At 38.2% G+C, this 18,080-nt stretch overlaps 1 protein-coding gene across 7 annotated transcripts in view; it reads right to left on the bottom strand.

Annotated features, from left to right (window-relative positions):
- Positions 1–17,659, bottom strand: part of OPN4 (opsin 4) — a 29,790-nt gene extending 12,131 nt beyond the window's left edge. For 4 of the 7 annotated variants that reach the window (XR_011326810.1, XM_069796070.1, XM_069796072.1 and 1 more), the window contains exons 1-6: positions 16,987–17,658; positions 9,290–9,432; positions 7,226–7,359; positions 5,863–6,066; positions 3,834–4,005; positions 2,204–2,368 (exon numbers count right to left, since the gene is read on the bottom strand). Coding sequence is in view for 6 of the 7 variants with exons in the window: in XM_069796070.1 (XP_069652171.1) it covers positions 2,204–2,368; positions 3,834–4,005; positions 5,863–6,066; positions 7,226–7,359; positions 9,290–9,432; positions 16,987–17,013 (845 nt within the window). In the remaining variant the exon portion in view is untranslated. Of the gene's footprint in view, positions 1–2,203; positions 2,369–3,833; positions 4,006–5,862; positions 6,067–7,225; positions 7,360–9,289; positions 9,433–16,986 lie in introns of all 7 variants that reach the window. The other 3 variants (XM_069796068.1, XM_069796069.1, XM_069796071.1) reach the window with 2 other exon arrangements.
- Between the last annotated feature and the right edge of the window lie 421 nt (positions 17,660–18,080).

Below are 18,080 nucleotides of genomic sequence, written 5' to 3'. Positions count from 1 at the left end.
ATGATAATACAGGAATCATTTTGTCAGCTGCCTGAATGTTGAGATGCCATTTCACCTCTAATTTAAAGCTTTTCTCTGAAAAGAGACAATTTTTAACATGGTTTCTCCTGATCATACTTTTAAAGCATTGGTTAGAGGTGTAATTCTTTACAGATTCTGGAGAACACACAACAGTATGACCTTGCTGGAATGGAGTTTTTGACTCTGAGATGAGAGAGATAGTGCTTTGGTAAGACTAATGGAGAGTTCAGCTAACAGAAACCAACAGTGACAAAGGCTTTTGTTTAAGCTAACCATTCCCAGAAAATACAACCTGTAGACCAACAATATTAGCGAGCCTGGCTGTGACCTCGTTCAGTATTCCCCATCCAAAATATTTTCTAAAGGAATTAAGGTTCTTCCTTCATTTGTGTGTGTTGTTACTCTGTCAGATGAGTTGTCTTTAGTCCAAGACTATAGCCACAGACTCCCTGTCTGCCTCCCATATGTGGCATGCAGTGATTTTATCTGAGTTTGTTGTAATAGAAGTCCACAGAAGGCCTCCAGGCTTGGTCTATTAATCTCTGAAAAATCCCAGAAGGATTGCCTAAAAGGCATAGTTTAGAAATGGAAAAAAAAGCTGAATGAAGCTGTGTTGCTCACCAGATGTCTTTGTGAGCAAAATTTGCAGATGCTCATTTGTCACATACTGTAGAGTTATAAAAGTGTACATTTGTTCAGATTTTTGTCAGTGTGAGACACGGGCTAGAAGTCAAGTTCAGCAGGCACTTGATCATCCTAAGATAGGTGCTGAGTTATACGGGACAGCCTGACGGTTCTACATAGCTAAAATGGTTAGCTTAAAGCATCTCCTAATTTTTGTTTTGAGGTATCTTAGACCAAGTAGTGCTGCAACATAGGTGTGCTGCATTTCTTCGTCTTCTTGCTCTTCCTCTGTCTCTAGCTGGTCATATATCTCCAGTGGTGGGTGCCCAGCACCTAAGTCGCCCTGTGATAGGAAATGGGACACTGGGACGCATCCTAAGGATTCATGTTTCTGAGTGAGGAGTGTGTTTACCTTCATGGAGGAAATGTTTGCTGCTGCTTGGAATTGCCCCTCTGGATACAAAGGGAGAGAATCCTCTTCTCCTAGCATTTTTTCTTCTTCAGTGTAAAATTTGAGAAATGCTATGTTTAGGAAGCTGCCTTCCTAAGCTATGTTTGAGAAGCTGCCCTGCAGTGGCCTCTTCCATAAGTGTGTAACAAAAATCACCCCTGCCTCCCAAAATGCTCCATCATAAGTAAATTTATCCTGTTTGTCAATTCCAGGAAAACCTACTTTTTATTTCTGACTTGAAAAATACAAATAGAAGTATTTTGTACTGTCATAGGAGTCTTCCACTTGAGCATTTGCAGCTGACAAGGCTTTCTAAAGCAGATAGTCACACCCATTTTACAAAGGCTAAACTGAAGCACAGGCAAATTCACATGTTAACATGGGAGAAATATCTACATAGAGCCAAGGCATCTGAACTCCCAATCTGTTACTTACTCCTGGATTGTATCCACTATAGTCTGGTGTCAAGCTATGTACAGATACTGTATTAATAGTATCATGCTTTTGTTGAAATTACTGTATGCTGACAATTAAATAGATTAAGAACATGCTTAGATGATTTATATGTACGATCCAGCATCAAAAAGCTCCCCAACGCAAGTACGTACTGATTTTGAACTTGCTTATACATGTAAAGAATTTCAGCAGCTTGATGTAACACAAGAAAATGAATAGACTTTTGTAAGTAAAAGAAGTGGAGAAAGGAAAGAGAATCAGCCCCTGGGTGGATCTTTGGGGCCCCTTATTTAGCATTTTGGTGCTAAATGAAGTTCAGACAGTTCAAATATCCTAGCATAGAGAATCTGCATTCAGAAATCACCAGCACAGTAATGTTATATTGCCAGTAATAACCTTGCTGGTTTCTTTTTTTTCTTTTTCTTTTTTTTCCTTTTTTTTTTCCTAACTTTTTTTTTTTTTAAGTCAAACAAAGAAAAAATCACAGTCAGCATGTGCCTCATTTGTTAAAAGTCACTCCTTAATATGTGAATGTTTTGGATGCAATTCAGGCATTACATTTGACAAGTAGCTTTGACTTTCATCTGTCTTTTACAATTTCACACCTTTTGCTTTCACTGAAAATTCCTTTGCTGATACATTCATAATTACCCAGCAAAAGCTACCAGAGCAACAACAGAGTATGGTGACCAGGAAATGACATAAAGCAAGATGACAATCAGTGCAATTTTGGCCATCTTCCACTCATTTTTCATCCTCTGATACTGTTTCTGGAACTCTTTATTTCCATGTTTGCATCCAAATGTCTGAACAGACCTAGGGGAAATAAGCATAGAACAGCAAAAAAAGGAGGTAGGGAATTGAACAAATAGCTTCATAAAATGGGGCAACAATTACTCTTATGCTAGTTTATGCTGAAAGTCATGTATTTTTAGTGTGTGTTAATGTATGTATGTAATTGGTCCTTCACAATTCAATGCACTTTTGTTGCACTAATCAATGGTAAAATTCACGTCTGCTTCGGTGAAGAAAACAGTCATGTGCCAGAAGAATTTCAACATAAATCAGGTATTGAAGCCAATTGAACAATGCTATATTAAATATAGTTAGAGAAGTTGTTGCTTCCCTAGGTCCGATTTTGCTACCTGTCCTGCTTTCAGCTGGGATAGAGTTAATTACCTTCCTAGTAACTGGTACAGTGTGTTTTGGATGTAGTGTGAGAATAATGTTGATAACACACTGATGTTTTAGCTGTTGCTAAGTAGCGCTTATCCTAAGTGAAGGATTGTTCAGTTTCCCATACTGTGCCAGCGAGGAGGTGTACAAGAAGCTGGGAGGCAGCATGGCCAGGACAGCTGACCCGAACTAGCCAAAGGGATATTCCGTACCATAGAACGTCATGCTCAGTATATAAACTGAGGCGAGCTGCCTGGGAGGGGCAAATCGCTGCTCGGGTGTTGGTCAGTGGGTGGTGAGCAATTGCATTGTGCATCACTTGTCTTTTCTTGGGTCTAATTTCTCTCTTTTTGTTATATTCTTTTTAATTACAATTATTATAATCATTATTATATTTGTATTTTATTGATATTTTTATATTTTATTTCTTTTAAATTTTAGTTATTAAACTGTTCTTATCTCAACCCATGATTTTTACTTTTTTTTTCCTAATTCTCCTCCCCATCCCACTGGGAGGGGGGAGAAGTGAGCAAGTGGCTCACTCTCACTCTGTACTTCTGAGCTGTGTGACTAGATATGCTGGTATCTACAGGACAGATATCTAGAGATTACAAATGTAGTGGCAGACATTGGCCTTTCCATTTACAACAATAGTTTTTGTTTCAGAGACCTGTGATTAAATGTTTTGCCTCTTTTTCACCCTTTTTCAAACACAGAATTTGTAGTTCAATTCTATCTATTTTTCTATGGAATAGTTGTTGATACACTGTTATTAGCTGTCTCTGATGTCCCTTTAGTATTTCTTTTGGATGGTTAATTTCTGTAGTCCTTTCTCATCCTTCAGATTTCTATTGCTGCTACCCATACCCTTTGCCACATCATTAGACAATATACTGAACAGCTCTGGCTTAAATTCAGGAATGGTCCTTCTAAGGATCATACTTCTTACCATGTTGACTATTGACAGAATTCTTGTTTGGTTTCCCGTCTCAGTCGTGCATACAAATTAAAAGTGAAAAAATTCCCTATTTTCTTCTGTTTGTTTTAAGAAAATAAGCAGTCACTTAAACAGAAGGGTAAAAACTTAAGACTGTTGGCTACTTACTTGTTGGCCTTCTTGATAGCCTCAAATATAAAGACATAGCTGTATATGATAGCAATCAAAGGAATGAAGAAGACGAAGCAGAAAAGCAGCATTGTGTAGGCACGGACTGATGGTGTGAAAGTCATGTAGTCCCAGGAACAAGAAGTCAGCAGACCCTCGGGAACATAAGCACCTAGAAAGAAAGATGGGAGAAGGCATAAACCATGAAATGATTCTTATTCTGAGTGCAGAAGTTAGAGAAAGATACTCAGAATAACATGGGATGTAGTCCTATTCTCTTAAAGGGAAAAAGAGTTTAAAAGGATACATGATTCTTCACTTAAAGCACCTCTTTTCATTTTCTTTTACTCTGTTGCCCTATTGTATTTATGTTTAGCAGTCTAAGGCTTCAGATCAGAAACCCAAATAATTTCGTTTCAGTTCTTGAATATTGTTTAAAGCTCAGCATAGTCAAAGGGCATCTTTCCAAATACTTCGGTGGGTCTTGGATCAGACCTGTATTGTTTTTAAATGTCTCCATTTCTTGTCAAATTGCTGTCTTCCCAAGGAGTGAAATGAAACTGATTGCTATAGCTACCACTTTTTTAAGCTTGTGCAGATAAGGGAAATTTACTGTGCAAAGGAGAAAGATTTATTGTGCAGATCAAATTAATTTTGTTGTGAAGTTGAGTACAAGTAAAAAAAAATAGTACATACATAATATTCTGCCTGAAATAAAATATAATCTTCTTAAAGGAACTGTGTCAAACTGTTAAGTAAAGAAATTGTCTACAGCAATGTCTTTTTACCTTTGCATTTTAATTTTCACTGTTTACAGTGATATTTTCTGTTGAACTCTTAAAAATATTGCACCAGATGTGCTCAGATGTATCTAATTACCATATGAGAGTTAGTACTGTGGGTACTATTAGAATCTAATTACAAGATAACAACACCCTTCAAGGAATTATTCCACCTTTTCCAGTTAAGAATCTAGAATCTAAGACTATATTGTCATTTTGTTGTTCTAACAGCTTCTCATTCAACTAAAGGCTGCTTCTCCCAGTATTGCAGTTTGCCTGCTTAAACATGCTTCATGTTTATGGAGGACCAGAATGACAATAACAAGACAATAACAAAAATCTGCTGAAATTCTACTCAGTAACTGAGTTGGTTGCAGCATCCTTTGGGAAAATCAAACCTTGTTATGTTCTTACCTCAGCTGAGCTGACATTCTGGAATTAGAGAGCACAGTAATGGGCTGGGTTTTGAATGATGAGTTCATTGTAACTTACTGACTGAAACTGGTGACTCATAGGAAACTAATGGTAGTGAGGCGGATTCAAATGAGGAAGAATAACAGAAACTCTTTTTGTTACAAGTTGCAAGGATCAAGATGCTGTATGTGTGTTCCAATTTCCAGGCGTAAAATTCACATTTACAAAAGCAAATTAGTTAGTTATTACTAAATGCCATTGTTATTGGAAGCCTTAGTGAAGATACTGATGGCTGAATGGAGAATGTGACCAACACCTAGTACAACTTGCCCATCTAGAACACAGTCAAGACTTACTGAAGATGTACTTGCACAAAATACTCAGACTGTATTCCTCTTTTATGTGAATAAAGAAATTTAGATTGACGCTACTATCTTACACAGCACCTTGGGGAGGAAAAAGTCATCAGAAAAACCACAAATACATTTATTTCACTTTTATATTGTTGAATTTGGTTCAACAGAAGTAGGTATGGGGTAATAGGCAGGTGCATCCTTCATATTTTGGCTTTGATTTTATCTACTGTTATTTATTCAGTAAGTAACAACTTTAAGGAAAAGTGCCAGTGTCATATAATATACTGTAATACACACTGGATTTTTTTTCTTTTGATTAGAGATCTTCAGTTTCAATACGTATTTTATCAGTTTTCTTCAAATTCATTTATTCAAGCCTATCATGCAACCCCATCAGTTCAACCCTGTTCTATACCTCTAAGTGGTCTTTAATCCAATGCTATGAGGGGAAAAAAACTTTTATTCTCTTTCACTTACTCCATCCAAAGAAGGGCGGGAGGCTCCAAGCCAAAGAGTACAGCCAGACTCCTACCAGGATTATTAGGGCCTTCTTCTTAGATGTCACTCCAACAGAAGCCAGAGGTTTTGTGATGACAAAATATCTGTCCAAGGCAATCACCATCAAAGTGATCATAGACGTAATGCCAAACAGAGCTCCGCAGAAGGCATACAGCTCACAGCCTTTCAATGAAGATGACAGAAGTAGCAGTGAAATTAATCTACCCATGCTAATTAATTTCTGGGAGAGTTCATGTCTGTGTTTCTTGTGAACTAATGTCTTCTGGAATTTGTAAAGCAATGGAACTTCAGTTTTCCTGCAGTTGTAATGCTATTTCAAAGCTGCTGTCTGTCTTGCTAATTACATTATCCATGGAGATAAACTTCAAAGATTTTGTTTGCTTGAATTGCTGGAGACAGTGATACTTAGCGTATTTTCACTCATTGATTTCTGGTGTTTCTAGTGGGATCATTTCAGCAGTCCATTAATATCTTGTTTAACTCCATTTTTAGTGCAGTTCCTGTAGAAACAGCTGTTTTTCTTAACAATGGGTTATAGCTACTTTGCTATCACGGAACCATTTGTATCTCAAGGGCAGCGTAACTGAAGTAAATATGCAGACTATGAATATATTACTGAGTTATTTTCATTATTCAAACAACCTAATGATTTAAAGCAGGGGTTTGCTTTGTTTTTATTTTAACATGTATGCAATTGAACATTTCATGGAACTAAAACTGTGCTTTTAGTCATCAGAGACGAAAAAGCAACATTAGTTCTCTGACCTTCCTCTCTGTCAATACCTGTTCAAGAGGCAAAGACTAGCCTTCCTTTTACTAAATTATATAGGACGAATGAAAGCACCTTCATTCCACATTTTCTTACTGTACAGGAAGCATTCAGTTAATATTTCTGTTGTGAAAACTCACTTTTGCCAGGCCTTCTCACCTCACTTTGCCAGGTGCAAGTCCCAGAGCAGGTTATTTAGAAGAGCTTTTAAGCCGGTCTGTTGAGGGGTGGTACTTCTTTGTCATAAGACTCTGTCAGTAACTAAGTTATGAGATGATTGGGGAAGAATGCTGTCAAAAAGACTAGTCCTGTTCCTTAGGTTGCCAATGTTGCCTTTGTATCTATCTCATGTATGTAGTTTTCCTCTCTGTGGTGGGAATGTATTATTGCACACAGACAAAAATGTTCAAAGGAACATTTGTGTCAACATTGAAACAATGTTGAGAAATGTTCTCAACATGGCAAGTGTACCCCAGGGTAAGGAAATAGTAGATTAACTTCCACTATGGCAAGAACATACTTAGTGATATCTTAGAAAGAATATATACAAACCTTTCTCACCAAAAATCCAGCGTTTGTGGAGGCTGTTGGTGAAAAAAACTGGAGACTGCGTAATGGACATCAGGAAGTCACTAATAGCTAGATTGATGATGAATATGTTGGCTGGAGTCTGAAGGCTCCTACTCCTACAGAGATCAGAAGGAATGTTGCTAAACATTGCTGCACTGTTAATTATGATCTTACTCTTTCCTGTAAGCCTTGGCAGCTTCACAAATACCAAGGCACACTATATAGCAAGCTACAGCAGAGTGCTTCTCATTTCCCTCATGACAGAACATAAGCAATGCTCAGTTTTACACCCTTATAGTCCTGTGCACTTTACAGGATTTGTTTTGATAACCAGCTCAGTGATGGGGATAAATCATATTGTTCTTTCTTTAAATATTCTGACCCACTGCACTGCATGTGCACGATGAACAGGAAATTAAAGTTGATGTACTCTATGGATTTCTGGATCTGCATCATGTTAAACAAGGGGAAGGGAGCGCATTTTCCACTTTTGATAAGATCAACAGTGACTTCCAAACACAGGGATTAAACAAACTCACTATGTACCATATCAATCATTTTGGTTTACATCAATTCTTCTCTATGACACTCATTTCACTGGCCCAGACACTGACTTTAAAGAGAGCAATAGCCAGCCTTCAGTGTGTCCTGCCTGTATATATTATTCATAATATTATAGTGATTTAAAGGGTATACATAAAAGCTCAACTGAAAGCTCCTCAGTTTGGGGCTCAGTGTAACTTTTTAGCTCCTTTCTCAAATTTTCAGTCTTAGACACAATTGAAAGATACCAAAATAAATGATGGGTTCTTTGCACTGATCCAGAATCAATCACTGGGACTACTGTCCCCTATCTGTCAGTTTAGGAGCAAGGAGATATTATTAGTAGATGCTTATGAGCTGCTTGTTATTTGTTCAGTAGTCTGCAAAGTTACTGAACATATTTCTGTTTCAGGCAGCTGGCGATCTTACAGTTTGCCATTACTTGAGACTGCTTTGTAGGCATCTGATGTGTTCTCTTGTTGTACTTGTTACTTTGCTATCAGTATCCCTTTCTGTCATCATAACATATTCAAACGAAGACAAGCTGTGTCCTCCAGTGAAACTGCAACTGCCATGACTGGATTTTCTGTATGGGACCAACCAAAGAGCTAAGCTGGCTCATGTACTTCATCCTCATATCTGGTCTGCATGCCAACACCTTTTCTGTTCTTAAGGCCATGTCATCCACATCGAAGAGTTGGTGTCTATTCCAAATGTACACGCTGAAACCTACTGTTCAATGCACCACATAAATATAGGCTCGAGACCCAGACTACTTCTGCCCACACTCCAGTGATTTAAGTTAATACAGACAAATTATCATATAATTGCTATTACTTTGGTTTATTACATTAGTGCCTAAAGACCAATCATGAAGTAGAAGCTCACTGGCCTGGACATTATGCCAATGCTCTGCCCCAGTGTGACAAAGCAGAAACAGGATGAGTAAACAGGAATGGTGAAAATAACACGTTATTGTCAGAGATCCAATTTCCTTCAGATATAAAAGTTGGAATGTGGCCTTAGTTAAAAGGAAACAAGCCAAGCGTTAGAAAATGTGAAAACGAGACATGGCCAGTAAGGAACAGAGTGGGGGAAGGAAACTGAGTAGTAAGCAGCAGGAGAAAGGAAACATCTAAAATAGAGAAGATATGTGGGAGACAGGTGCTAAACATCCCATAATTCCAGTGCAGACACAGTTTAGCCAGTAGAAAAAAATTCACTGGAAGGTTTCTGCTTTGGCTGCTTTTCTGTTGCATGGCATATCTGGGTGATTCTTTGCAATTTTGCTAACAATTTTGCTATGGCTCTGGTTAATGGGAGGAAGTCAGAGGGAAATGGCAGGTTGCCACTTTTTTTCCTACAGCAATGTCTCTTGGTGCATTTTACTATGTCTGCATAGTAGTCTGATGGTATGCCTGCACTGGATTTGCAGAGCACAGCCAAGATACTGTTAAAGTTCATAAATTTGAGTGTTTAAAAAAACATCTAAAAGAAGGATACCTGCAGAAAGCATAGATGACCAGGAAATTACCCAGAGTTCCTGTGATCCCCACTATAAGAATGACTACTCCAATTGTATAATGGGCATGGTCTGGGACATCCACTGTAGGAAAGGCACGAGGAACATCTTGCGCTGTCATCTTCTGTGGAGTAAACAAGAGGTCATAGGTATATTGTCAGACTTTACTGAATAAGCTGGCATGTGCTTCTCTAGAAGAGGAAATGGTCAAGAATACAAAAAGACAGCCAGCAAAAAAAAGTCAGAATAAGCTAATTGCTTTCAAATTACATTTACTGTTGATCATCTTCAGGGGATAAGTATGCCATCAGCAGTGCAAAGGTCAAAGGGAGGTTTATATGTTTACTGTTGATTTAGAATTTTGATGAAGAACAGCAATCTGTTCTCAGAAGAAAGATAAGTATATCAAGGAGAAAGAGAGAGATAGGCAGGGACCTTTTCATTGCATCTGGCATCAAGTAATGCAGTACTTAACAACGAGTAAGTTTTCTGTAGTTTTCATTTCAGGAAAGTTTCTGTACCTGTGAAGTATGATTTCTGTTATCCTCTGATGTCACTGGCTAGACTTCTCTAGCTAAGTAGAAATGATCTTCTAGGGATAAACATACATTTATTCCTTGAGTAGTATGGCTGTTTCATTTCTCCCACTGAATAACACTGAATTGCTAGCTGCCCTCAAGACTTCGTTACCAAATGCCTGGCAGCATTTAACAAGAGTTTTTTGGAAACTAAATTAAGGTTCAGAAAAACTAAACGACAAATCCTTTGTTCCTTATGCCTGCTTTCCATACCAGTGCTGTTTTCACTCTGCACTGTATGAAGGTATTTTGCTCTCTGTGAAGTATGTGATAAAGCACTTGCTGAAAGCATTTGTGTCTTAATCATCTAACAACTCATAGCAAAATTCAGTAGCCAAGTCTGAAGACTACAGCATTTTAAATAATAATTTTAAAACATTTTTTAGTTATGTATCAGGAACCACAAACACATTTTAGGCCAAGTGACCCCAGATTAGTAACAAAGATAACAATAAGGCTGCACCCAGGAAGCAGGATGACCTGATAGAGATTGAAGAGAAGAACAGCTGTCCAAACCGTGTCTGTTCTGCTGCCTTTTGATATAAGGTCAGGCAAGGAGACTTAAACTCACCTCTGTGCAACTGCCACTGTCCTAAACGTGTCTTGGCATCAGCTCCAACCAGCTAATGGAGTCATGAAAAATACCGAGCCCCGTCCTCATTCATCTGCATGGACAGATCCTGTCTCTTCTTTGTGACCAGGCTTTTCTCATCAAGGCTGGCACTCTGGAATGGCATGTCATGACTACTGCTTGTAGCTCAAGCCTGGCATTCCTCAGCTACTGAGCTACAAGAATCACACCAGGGCTGAGAAAAGCCCAAGAAATTTTTTTAAATGTTTGTAGCCTGCCTACTGTGAATATTGCCAGCTTGGCTGTGGCCTAGGATCCAGGACAAGGGCATTGCCTGTACCAAGGTCTGTGCCTGTACCAAGGTTAAATAGTGCTATGAGACTGGATATGTTCTTTACAATCACAAGTACTGGCAGGTGGTGGTACAGTTCTCATATGCAGTCATTCCTTCCCAGGAAATGGAAGGTTGCTGGTAGGAAAGGAGGAAAGTGCACAGAGGTAGATATGAAGTTTACCTTTATGCTACAGTTGTGTTAGTAGTTGGCATTCACTGTTAGAGTGCAACTCAGAAATGCCTTTGACAACACCCCAGTTATCAAAGGAAATGGGTATTTTCAGACAACAGAGGCAGACATTACTTCTGAATACATCTGTGAGATTGGACTGAAGTTATTAGAGACAGTGTGTATTTAAAACCAATGTGCCAGCAGCAAGAGGTGAACCCCAGGAGTGTCTGGAATTCTGGAAGAGATTGTCTTTGCTTGTGTGCTGAAGATCTGCCTGCAGCAATCCTCAACAACTAGAGCGCGCTCCCTGGGTTTCTACATTAGCAGCAATGAAATGCTGGACAAATACTCTGATCTTAGAGAGGCAAAATGTAGCTCTGGCTGTTATTGTAATTGGAGCAAAATGTTAAGGTTGATACACTAACTGAATGACAGTATCATGGCATTTATTGTTCAGGTTCCTGCAGCAAAGTGTAAGTTGGCGTCACATCATCAACATCAATAGGCATCTTGCCTAAGTAGAAATTGCTGTGCTTAACACACTGCCAGTAAAATAAAAAAGAAAAAAATCCCATACTAGTAGCAAGTGGAGAGGGAGAGTCTGAGATAAAATTGTTTAAAATAAATGAGATTAGGTGTTCTCTTTGCTTTGGTTTTGTTTGTTTGTTTTTTCTCCTTAGCCTTGTGGCTAGAACAGTTTTTAACTGCTGTTCTACAGAGAGTTAATGATGATTATTAATGGAATGGAGATTTCTGATGTTTTTCCCTGTAGCTATCCATTTAATCAGGACTGGATCAAGGTAACAGAAATGAAGCAACTAAAGGAGCTTGTATTGGCTACAAAGAACAGATTAAAATGGCTTTAATTTGAATTAAATTTGTGGAGGACTAAAGACAAGGAAAAATTTGAAAGACAAATATAAATACACAGAGAAATCACAAGAGAGGAAAGGTTATTTAAGGGACAGTAGAAGACTTTAAAATGACTTATTCAGGAATGAAACAAGTTCAGAGTCAATAAAAATGTCAAGTATGAAAAATAAAGGAATAATATTTATACTGGAGCAGTGGTAGGACATAAATAATACTAAATATATGGTTAAAAAAAAAACGCTCTGTGGCAAAGAGGACTAAATTCACATTTTATTGTGGACTTCCTGTAGGCCTGGGATTTTTATCACAGGGTCCAACTCTCGCTGTTCTCTAAGAGGAAAAAATTAAATTATTAAAAAAAGTAATTTCACTGCTTTTATTGGAAATACAGATCTGATTCAAAGTTTCTTTGAATCAAAGAAAGGTACTGGTTGACCAACAAGGCATTAGATCACGCCTAAGCACTTCAAATTCATCACTAAGTTGCATACATACAACTTCCTTACTAGAAGATGAAAACGCATGCCTGTATCAAGTTCAGCTTTAGATCTTCTATGGGAATTGTACGTCAAAAGAAAGGACAGGGAGAAAAAGATGGTGCTTGAAGAAATCAGGTCAGCAGGATAATCAAGAAATCAGACAATTCCCAAAGCTTTTCTCTATTCAGTTTCTCCAGCAGATTAGCCTTGTTTACTCTCTGTCTTCTGTTGTCACCCCACGGTATGAGTACTTCGTTGGCAGCGGAGAATAAAAATCCCACTGTTGCAATCCCCACTGTAGCAATTCTCCTTTGAGAATACTCTTAACAACTATTTCAATTGCATTGATAATACATAGCATTGTTGCCTTCCATGTTTTTCTGTTCAGCCTTCTTTCTAAAAACACCTCGTAATGAAGATAAGAAAAATGAACAGGCAAAACCAGCACTTATTTCTCTTCCAAGTATACGACAACACAGTTTATTTAATGGTTCAAAACATCACCAAATGCACAAAAATCTGAACTGGAAGCTAAGAGGTTGGACATTTTCCAGTAGGTAGACAATGGACTACAGCTTTCTTGAGTCAAGTAAAAGATACTTGCACCTGAGACTCTGGACCACTGGGTGCCAGTACACCCACAGACCAACTGTGCTGTGGGTGGCTTAGATCGGTGTTAATTCTGTAGGAAAGAATTCTTTGGGAAGCACCAACTTCCTGACAGTCAGTCAATATAAATATTGCACATTTCTCAAGCAAGCAAACAAAATGGTCATGGAAGCTGTGGAGGACATCAAGGTAGTAACTGTAACGTAACAAAACTTCTTCACCCTAAGTACTGAGGGTCAGTGGACAATGTATCACTAGCCAAGGACAGCATCTTAGTCAACCTTAAAAGCAGGTTTCATAATATTGTTTGGGTGTATATGAAAACTGGCCTTTTTCTAGAAGTGTGAAAGAATTTGTGTTTTTAACCTCTGATAAGCATGTCATTTATTATCTATTATTTATTTACACTATAGTTTTGCAGAATCAGATTATTTTGGTGCGGCAAGGAACTTGGGAAGTGCCACACTGATTCAGACCAGCATTCCTGACAAAACATTAGCTTGCCTTTAGCCATGACTGGGTGTTTCACAGAGCTGCAAAACACACATAATGAACAGCGATGTAGGAATTTAATTTTCAGTATAGAGGCTTAGCAGTTGGTTTGCACCCTAAAACAGGGTTATTATCCCTTTGAAAAGATAATCTTAGTGGAGGATATTTTTATCCTCCATATATAGGTGTAATCCTTTTCTAAATCCTACTCTGTCATTTGTCTCAATAGAGTCAGTGGCAAGAAGTTATGAAGTTGCTCTATGTTAGCGTATTTCCTTCCAGCAGGTTTAAGTGTGTTCTTGTGGAAACACTCGAATAGAGGGAAACAGCTAGGTTTAATGCAGTCTGCCTTCTTAAAATACTCATTTTTCTCCCTAAAGTAATGGTTGTCTACTGCCTACAACAAAACAGCTAAACCAGAACTGACTGTTATTAGTTATCATTCAGTAAACTTGACAGAGACTTACAAACTTGAGATGCTTTGGGGGATTTTGGACAAAATGAAATGTTTGATAGATAAATATGTCTAAATCTTTGCTGTTCTGGCCTTGTCTGTGGAGGCTGCAGGACAACATGGAGCCTCGTTATTCTATACTTATGGCCTGCTGCCACAGCTGGTTACAAGGGAGGCAGAATTCTTCCTGGAGGGCCAATCTGAGGAGCCAGCCTGCTGCTTCTGGAAGAGAGCAGTGCACAGTCCCTTCTGCTAAAGCTTGGTGCAAGCAGAAAAGGGGTAAAAATGAATCAGCCACAGAGAACATCAGTGTAGCGTAGAACTTGTATTTCACCATGAAGTTTGTCAAGACCCTCCGAGACACTGTTCTAAGAGTTAAAAGGATAAAGGAATTCATTTGCAGTTCAGGACAAAACCACGATTCCTAGGTGATTTTCCCATGTTAGAAGGAAGTCTAGATCAGATATAAAACCCAGGAATATTTGATGCCTGCATCGATTGTGTCTTGGGAATCTGTTTATTATGCACATTTTCCTAAAAAGAAGGTTTTCTAAATAGTTATTTCATAACTGATTAAAAAAAAAAAACCCAAACCAACCAAACCAGCTCACCTCTGAATAACTTCTACTAGAAGACATACTGGTTTTGAAAGTCCACCCCCCACCCATACCATAAGAAAAATATTTGTGTATAAGTGAAAAAAGCACAACATGCAAAGAATACAGTTCAGCTATTATTGGGGGAAAAAATACCTGTTTTCAGAGTAAGAAAAAAATCATATTACTTAATTACTGTTCACGTGGAGATGCTGGTTACTGAAGTCCTACTAAAGCTAACAGTGATGATGGTAGGAGCAAGGCCATGCATGTAAATATTTGTACTGAGTATAAATTATGTTTGATATAGCCCACTGCTCACATTCTTCCAATGGCAAGAGTATAAAGCAAGGTTTAGTTTATACTTATAGGGAAAGAAGAAATCCTTATAAGGTCATTTGGGGATTTGAACATATTTCAATGCTAGTTCTGATTAATTGATTTATTTGTGTGACATCATTGTTTCAAAAGCCAGGAACAGAAAAGACTAGGACAAGGACATTTTTCAGCTACTTCTGCCTGGACATGAGATGGATTGTATCTAATTTCATGTAAAACAAGACAAGGAAAGGGAAATAGGGACTGCGATGTCGTTGCTTTTATGAATTCATCTGGCTTCAAACTGTAGGCGTTGGTTTTGCAGAATGAATGTTTTAATGGAATAGAGCCCAGTTCCAAAACGTTGCAAGTTTTGGCAGTCCCACATTGACTTTGGCAACGTATCAGGTTTCTTTGTTCTTATTTTTCCTTCAAATACAGGTAACAAAGCCGCTTATTTACACAGTATGACTTATACAGCCAATGGTAGTGTTAGGTCTTTTACATGACAACAAATCATATAGTTTAGAAAAACTGTCAGAACAGAAATACTGTAATTTCCTAGGGTTTGTAGGTGCAGTGTTTGTACTGCCTGCCTACGAGAGGCCTCCAACAACTGATAGTACTTACTTTTCTTCACAGTCGCTTGCTCTGATTTCTGAGCTTGCCTCTATAGGCACCTGCTCTCTGATGACAGGCAGCACAAAGAGGAGTGTAATCCCACCTCAATTATGGTTTCAGCAGGGTGGTGCCAACTCCTAAGCTTTCTTTCCAGTAGACAGCAGGGCTTTCTATAGATGGTGTTTGTCCTGTTGAGCAATTTGGATAGCAGATTTTGTATCCTATCTTTTGGATTTAATCTCAACCATAAGCAGCCCATATTGCTTTCAGTCCTGAAACTCTCTTAAGCCAATCTTTGTGTCAAATTAAAATGAAAAAGTTTGAAAATACAGTCACTTGACCTGGGGAGAGGAAATGGACAGCTAATTACCTCTTTCAGCAGAGTAAGGACAAAATCCATTTTTAATTTTCTGACGTAAATCACTCTGTCCCCAGAATCCTTTTCCATTTTGCCACGCGCCCTCCACTCTCCCTTCTCCCTCCCTGCTATGTTCTGCTATCCTCTTTCATATGTTATCCATCTAATTTAGTTTGTAAGCACCTTGGCTCAGGACACTTCTCTGTTTATTTTTCTGTAATACACTGCACACATCCAGGTTTTATTAACAAAATAAACAGACTGCATTTTTACTATGCAAATAATAAAATATTTACTGGCCCTTCATTATAAATTAGGATCAAACTGAAACACCCAATCCAACATCCTATATGCATAAAAGCTTTTGGAGTGTTTGAAACTTGCACATAATTTTTAAGTATCCACTGTGTTATGTGGGCCATGCCAAAATACCTGATACCACCACATCAAGATTTTAACTTGAATTTCAGATTTTAAAAACTTTAAAAATTAGCTTGGGTCATTTTTTTATTCTTTACTTTTAAACAGACTTTTGTATAAACAGCAGGTGAATGAAACTTTGTAGTCCTAATAGTATACTGAGATACACAACCAGGAGGAGGACTTCTGAACTCCTTTGGTTCGGGCTTGTGGGGTGGGATGGAAAATATATTTAGCGAGCCCAAAGAAATTCCATTCTGAAGTGTCATCACAACACATTTTCATCTTCACACTTCTAAGGATATTTTCTTTCTGTTTAGTATTTAACAACTGAGAAAGAGCTTTGATAGAACTTACCTGGGAAAACCTCTTGGGTAACTGCAAATAACAACTCTTTAACATTTACATGAGTGCTTCACTGCACTTACGGACTATTACAGAAAAGACAGGGATTTCCATCTTCAATAATAACAGGAGTGCATTGCGTTTGAACTGCTAAACAGCTGTTTAATGCACAAGAACATGTTGTTTTGATAGTTTGCAACATATTTGGTGTACTTTGCCATTCGACATTCCTCCCTGTCTTCTGCCCATGTAACTGCTGAAAAACACTGCTACTACAGTCCTTTCTGCAGTAAATAAAGGCATAAAAAGAAGATTTTAAAGTTTTAATGATGTTGTTCATTATTGCATTACAGCATTAAATGTGTACATGCACCTTAAATGTCCATTTACAGTTCTATAAATGCCAGCTTTGCCAGCAGAACTACTTGCTACAGCTTTTAGTGACAGAAAACACTTACTGTTGGGGCTCTAAGAGGCAGGTCCATCAGTGTGTAGGCATTGGCTTCTGAGTCATTCCATACATTGAAGGACTCCACAGTTTTGGTGCCGTCGGGATCCTCAGAGGGACAAGAGATCCCCCTTTGAATGGGCTGATTATTCAGGTGAACAAAATCTAAGCAAAAACAAAGAAAGAAAAGCTCACCTCTGAATTTATGTCAGCTGATTTACCTTTTTGTGTGTGTGTGTGTAAAGGAGATTGTTAGATTCTCTGGAATAATGTGAGATGCAGTGCAGAGTTTCTCCCTAGAGCTTCAGATTGCTTCACTCCATCTTCGGCTTAGCAAAGGGCAGCAGCAGCAGCTTCCATTTAAATACAGGAGACAGCAGGGTCCGCACATGCCCAGTTTGAAACTTGTTCCATCCAGATTCCAGCTTCACTTTAATAACAGTATAAAACTGATGCTCACTTAAAAGTGCTGGGTTTTGCCTTTGACAGATTTATGTCTGAATTTTAATGCTATATGCACATTATCCCTGTATGAAGACAAAGAAGTTAAAAGGTTGACTTCACTATCTGTCTTAAATATTAGACCTTACTGTTCATTTTCACTGTATTGGTGAATTAGTTTTTTATGCTCTGCTTTTAAAGAAGATGTATGTGTACAGTTCTGCTGAAATTGTCTGAACTCAAATAGATTCCAATATTTAACAACGTGCTTGTGTGCACTTCTGTCTTGCAGAATTTAGGTCATGGTTATTTGTTGGACGGCTTCTAAAAATAAACAAAAAACAGGGATAAAAGCTACTGACATCATCCTTTTCTGCTCTTCAGTTAAAAAAAACCCAAAACCCTACCCCACCCCCAAAAGCCCACAAATACCTTAGGCAAAGGACAGTGAATAACCACTTGTTTCAAGAGTTGACTGCTTTCTTTTTCAGTTGTGTTTAGTTAGGCTGTACATGAGCAGATTCTTATTCACAGAAATCTTCCTTTACTTTGCACTGTGCAAAGAGATATGAATTGCTGTATTCCCAGTTGAAGGCCCATTATTGGGGTAAAGTGAAGTTTAATTGCAATAGAGAATTAGGCACAGAGTGTGAAAAAGCTGTT

The sequence above is a fragment of the Haliaeetus albicilla genome, chromosome 11 (assembly GCF_947461875.1).
Source record: "Haliaeetus albicilla chromosome 11, bHalAlb1.1, whole genome shotgun sequence".
Taxonomy (NCBI): Eukaryota; Metazoa; Chordata; class Aves; order Accipitriformes; family Accipitridae; genus Haliaeetus; species Haliaeetus albicilla.
Note: the sequence above shows the minus strand (reverse complement) of the source record. Positions and strands in the feature narration are given on the sequence as shown.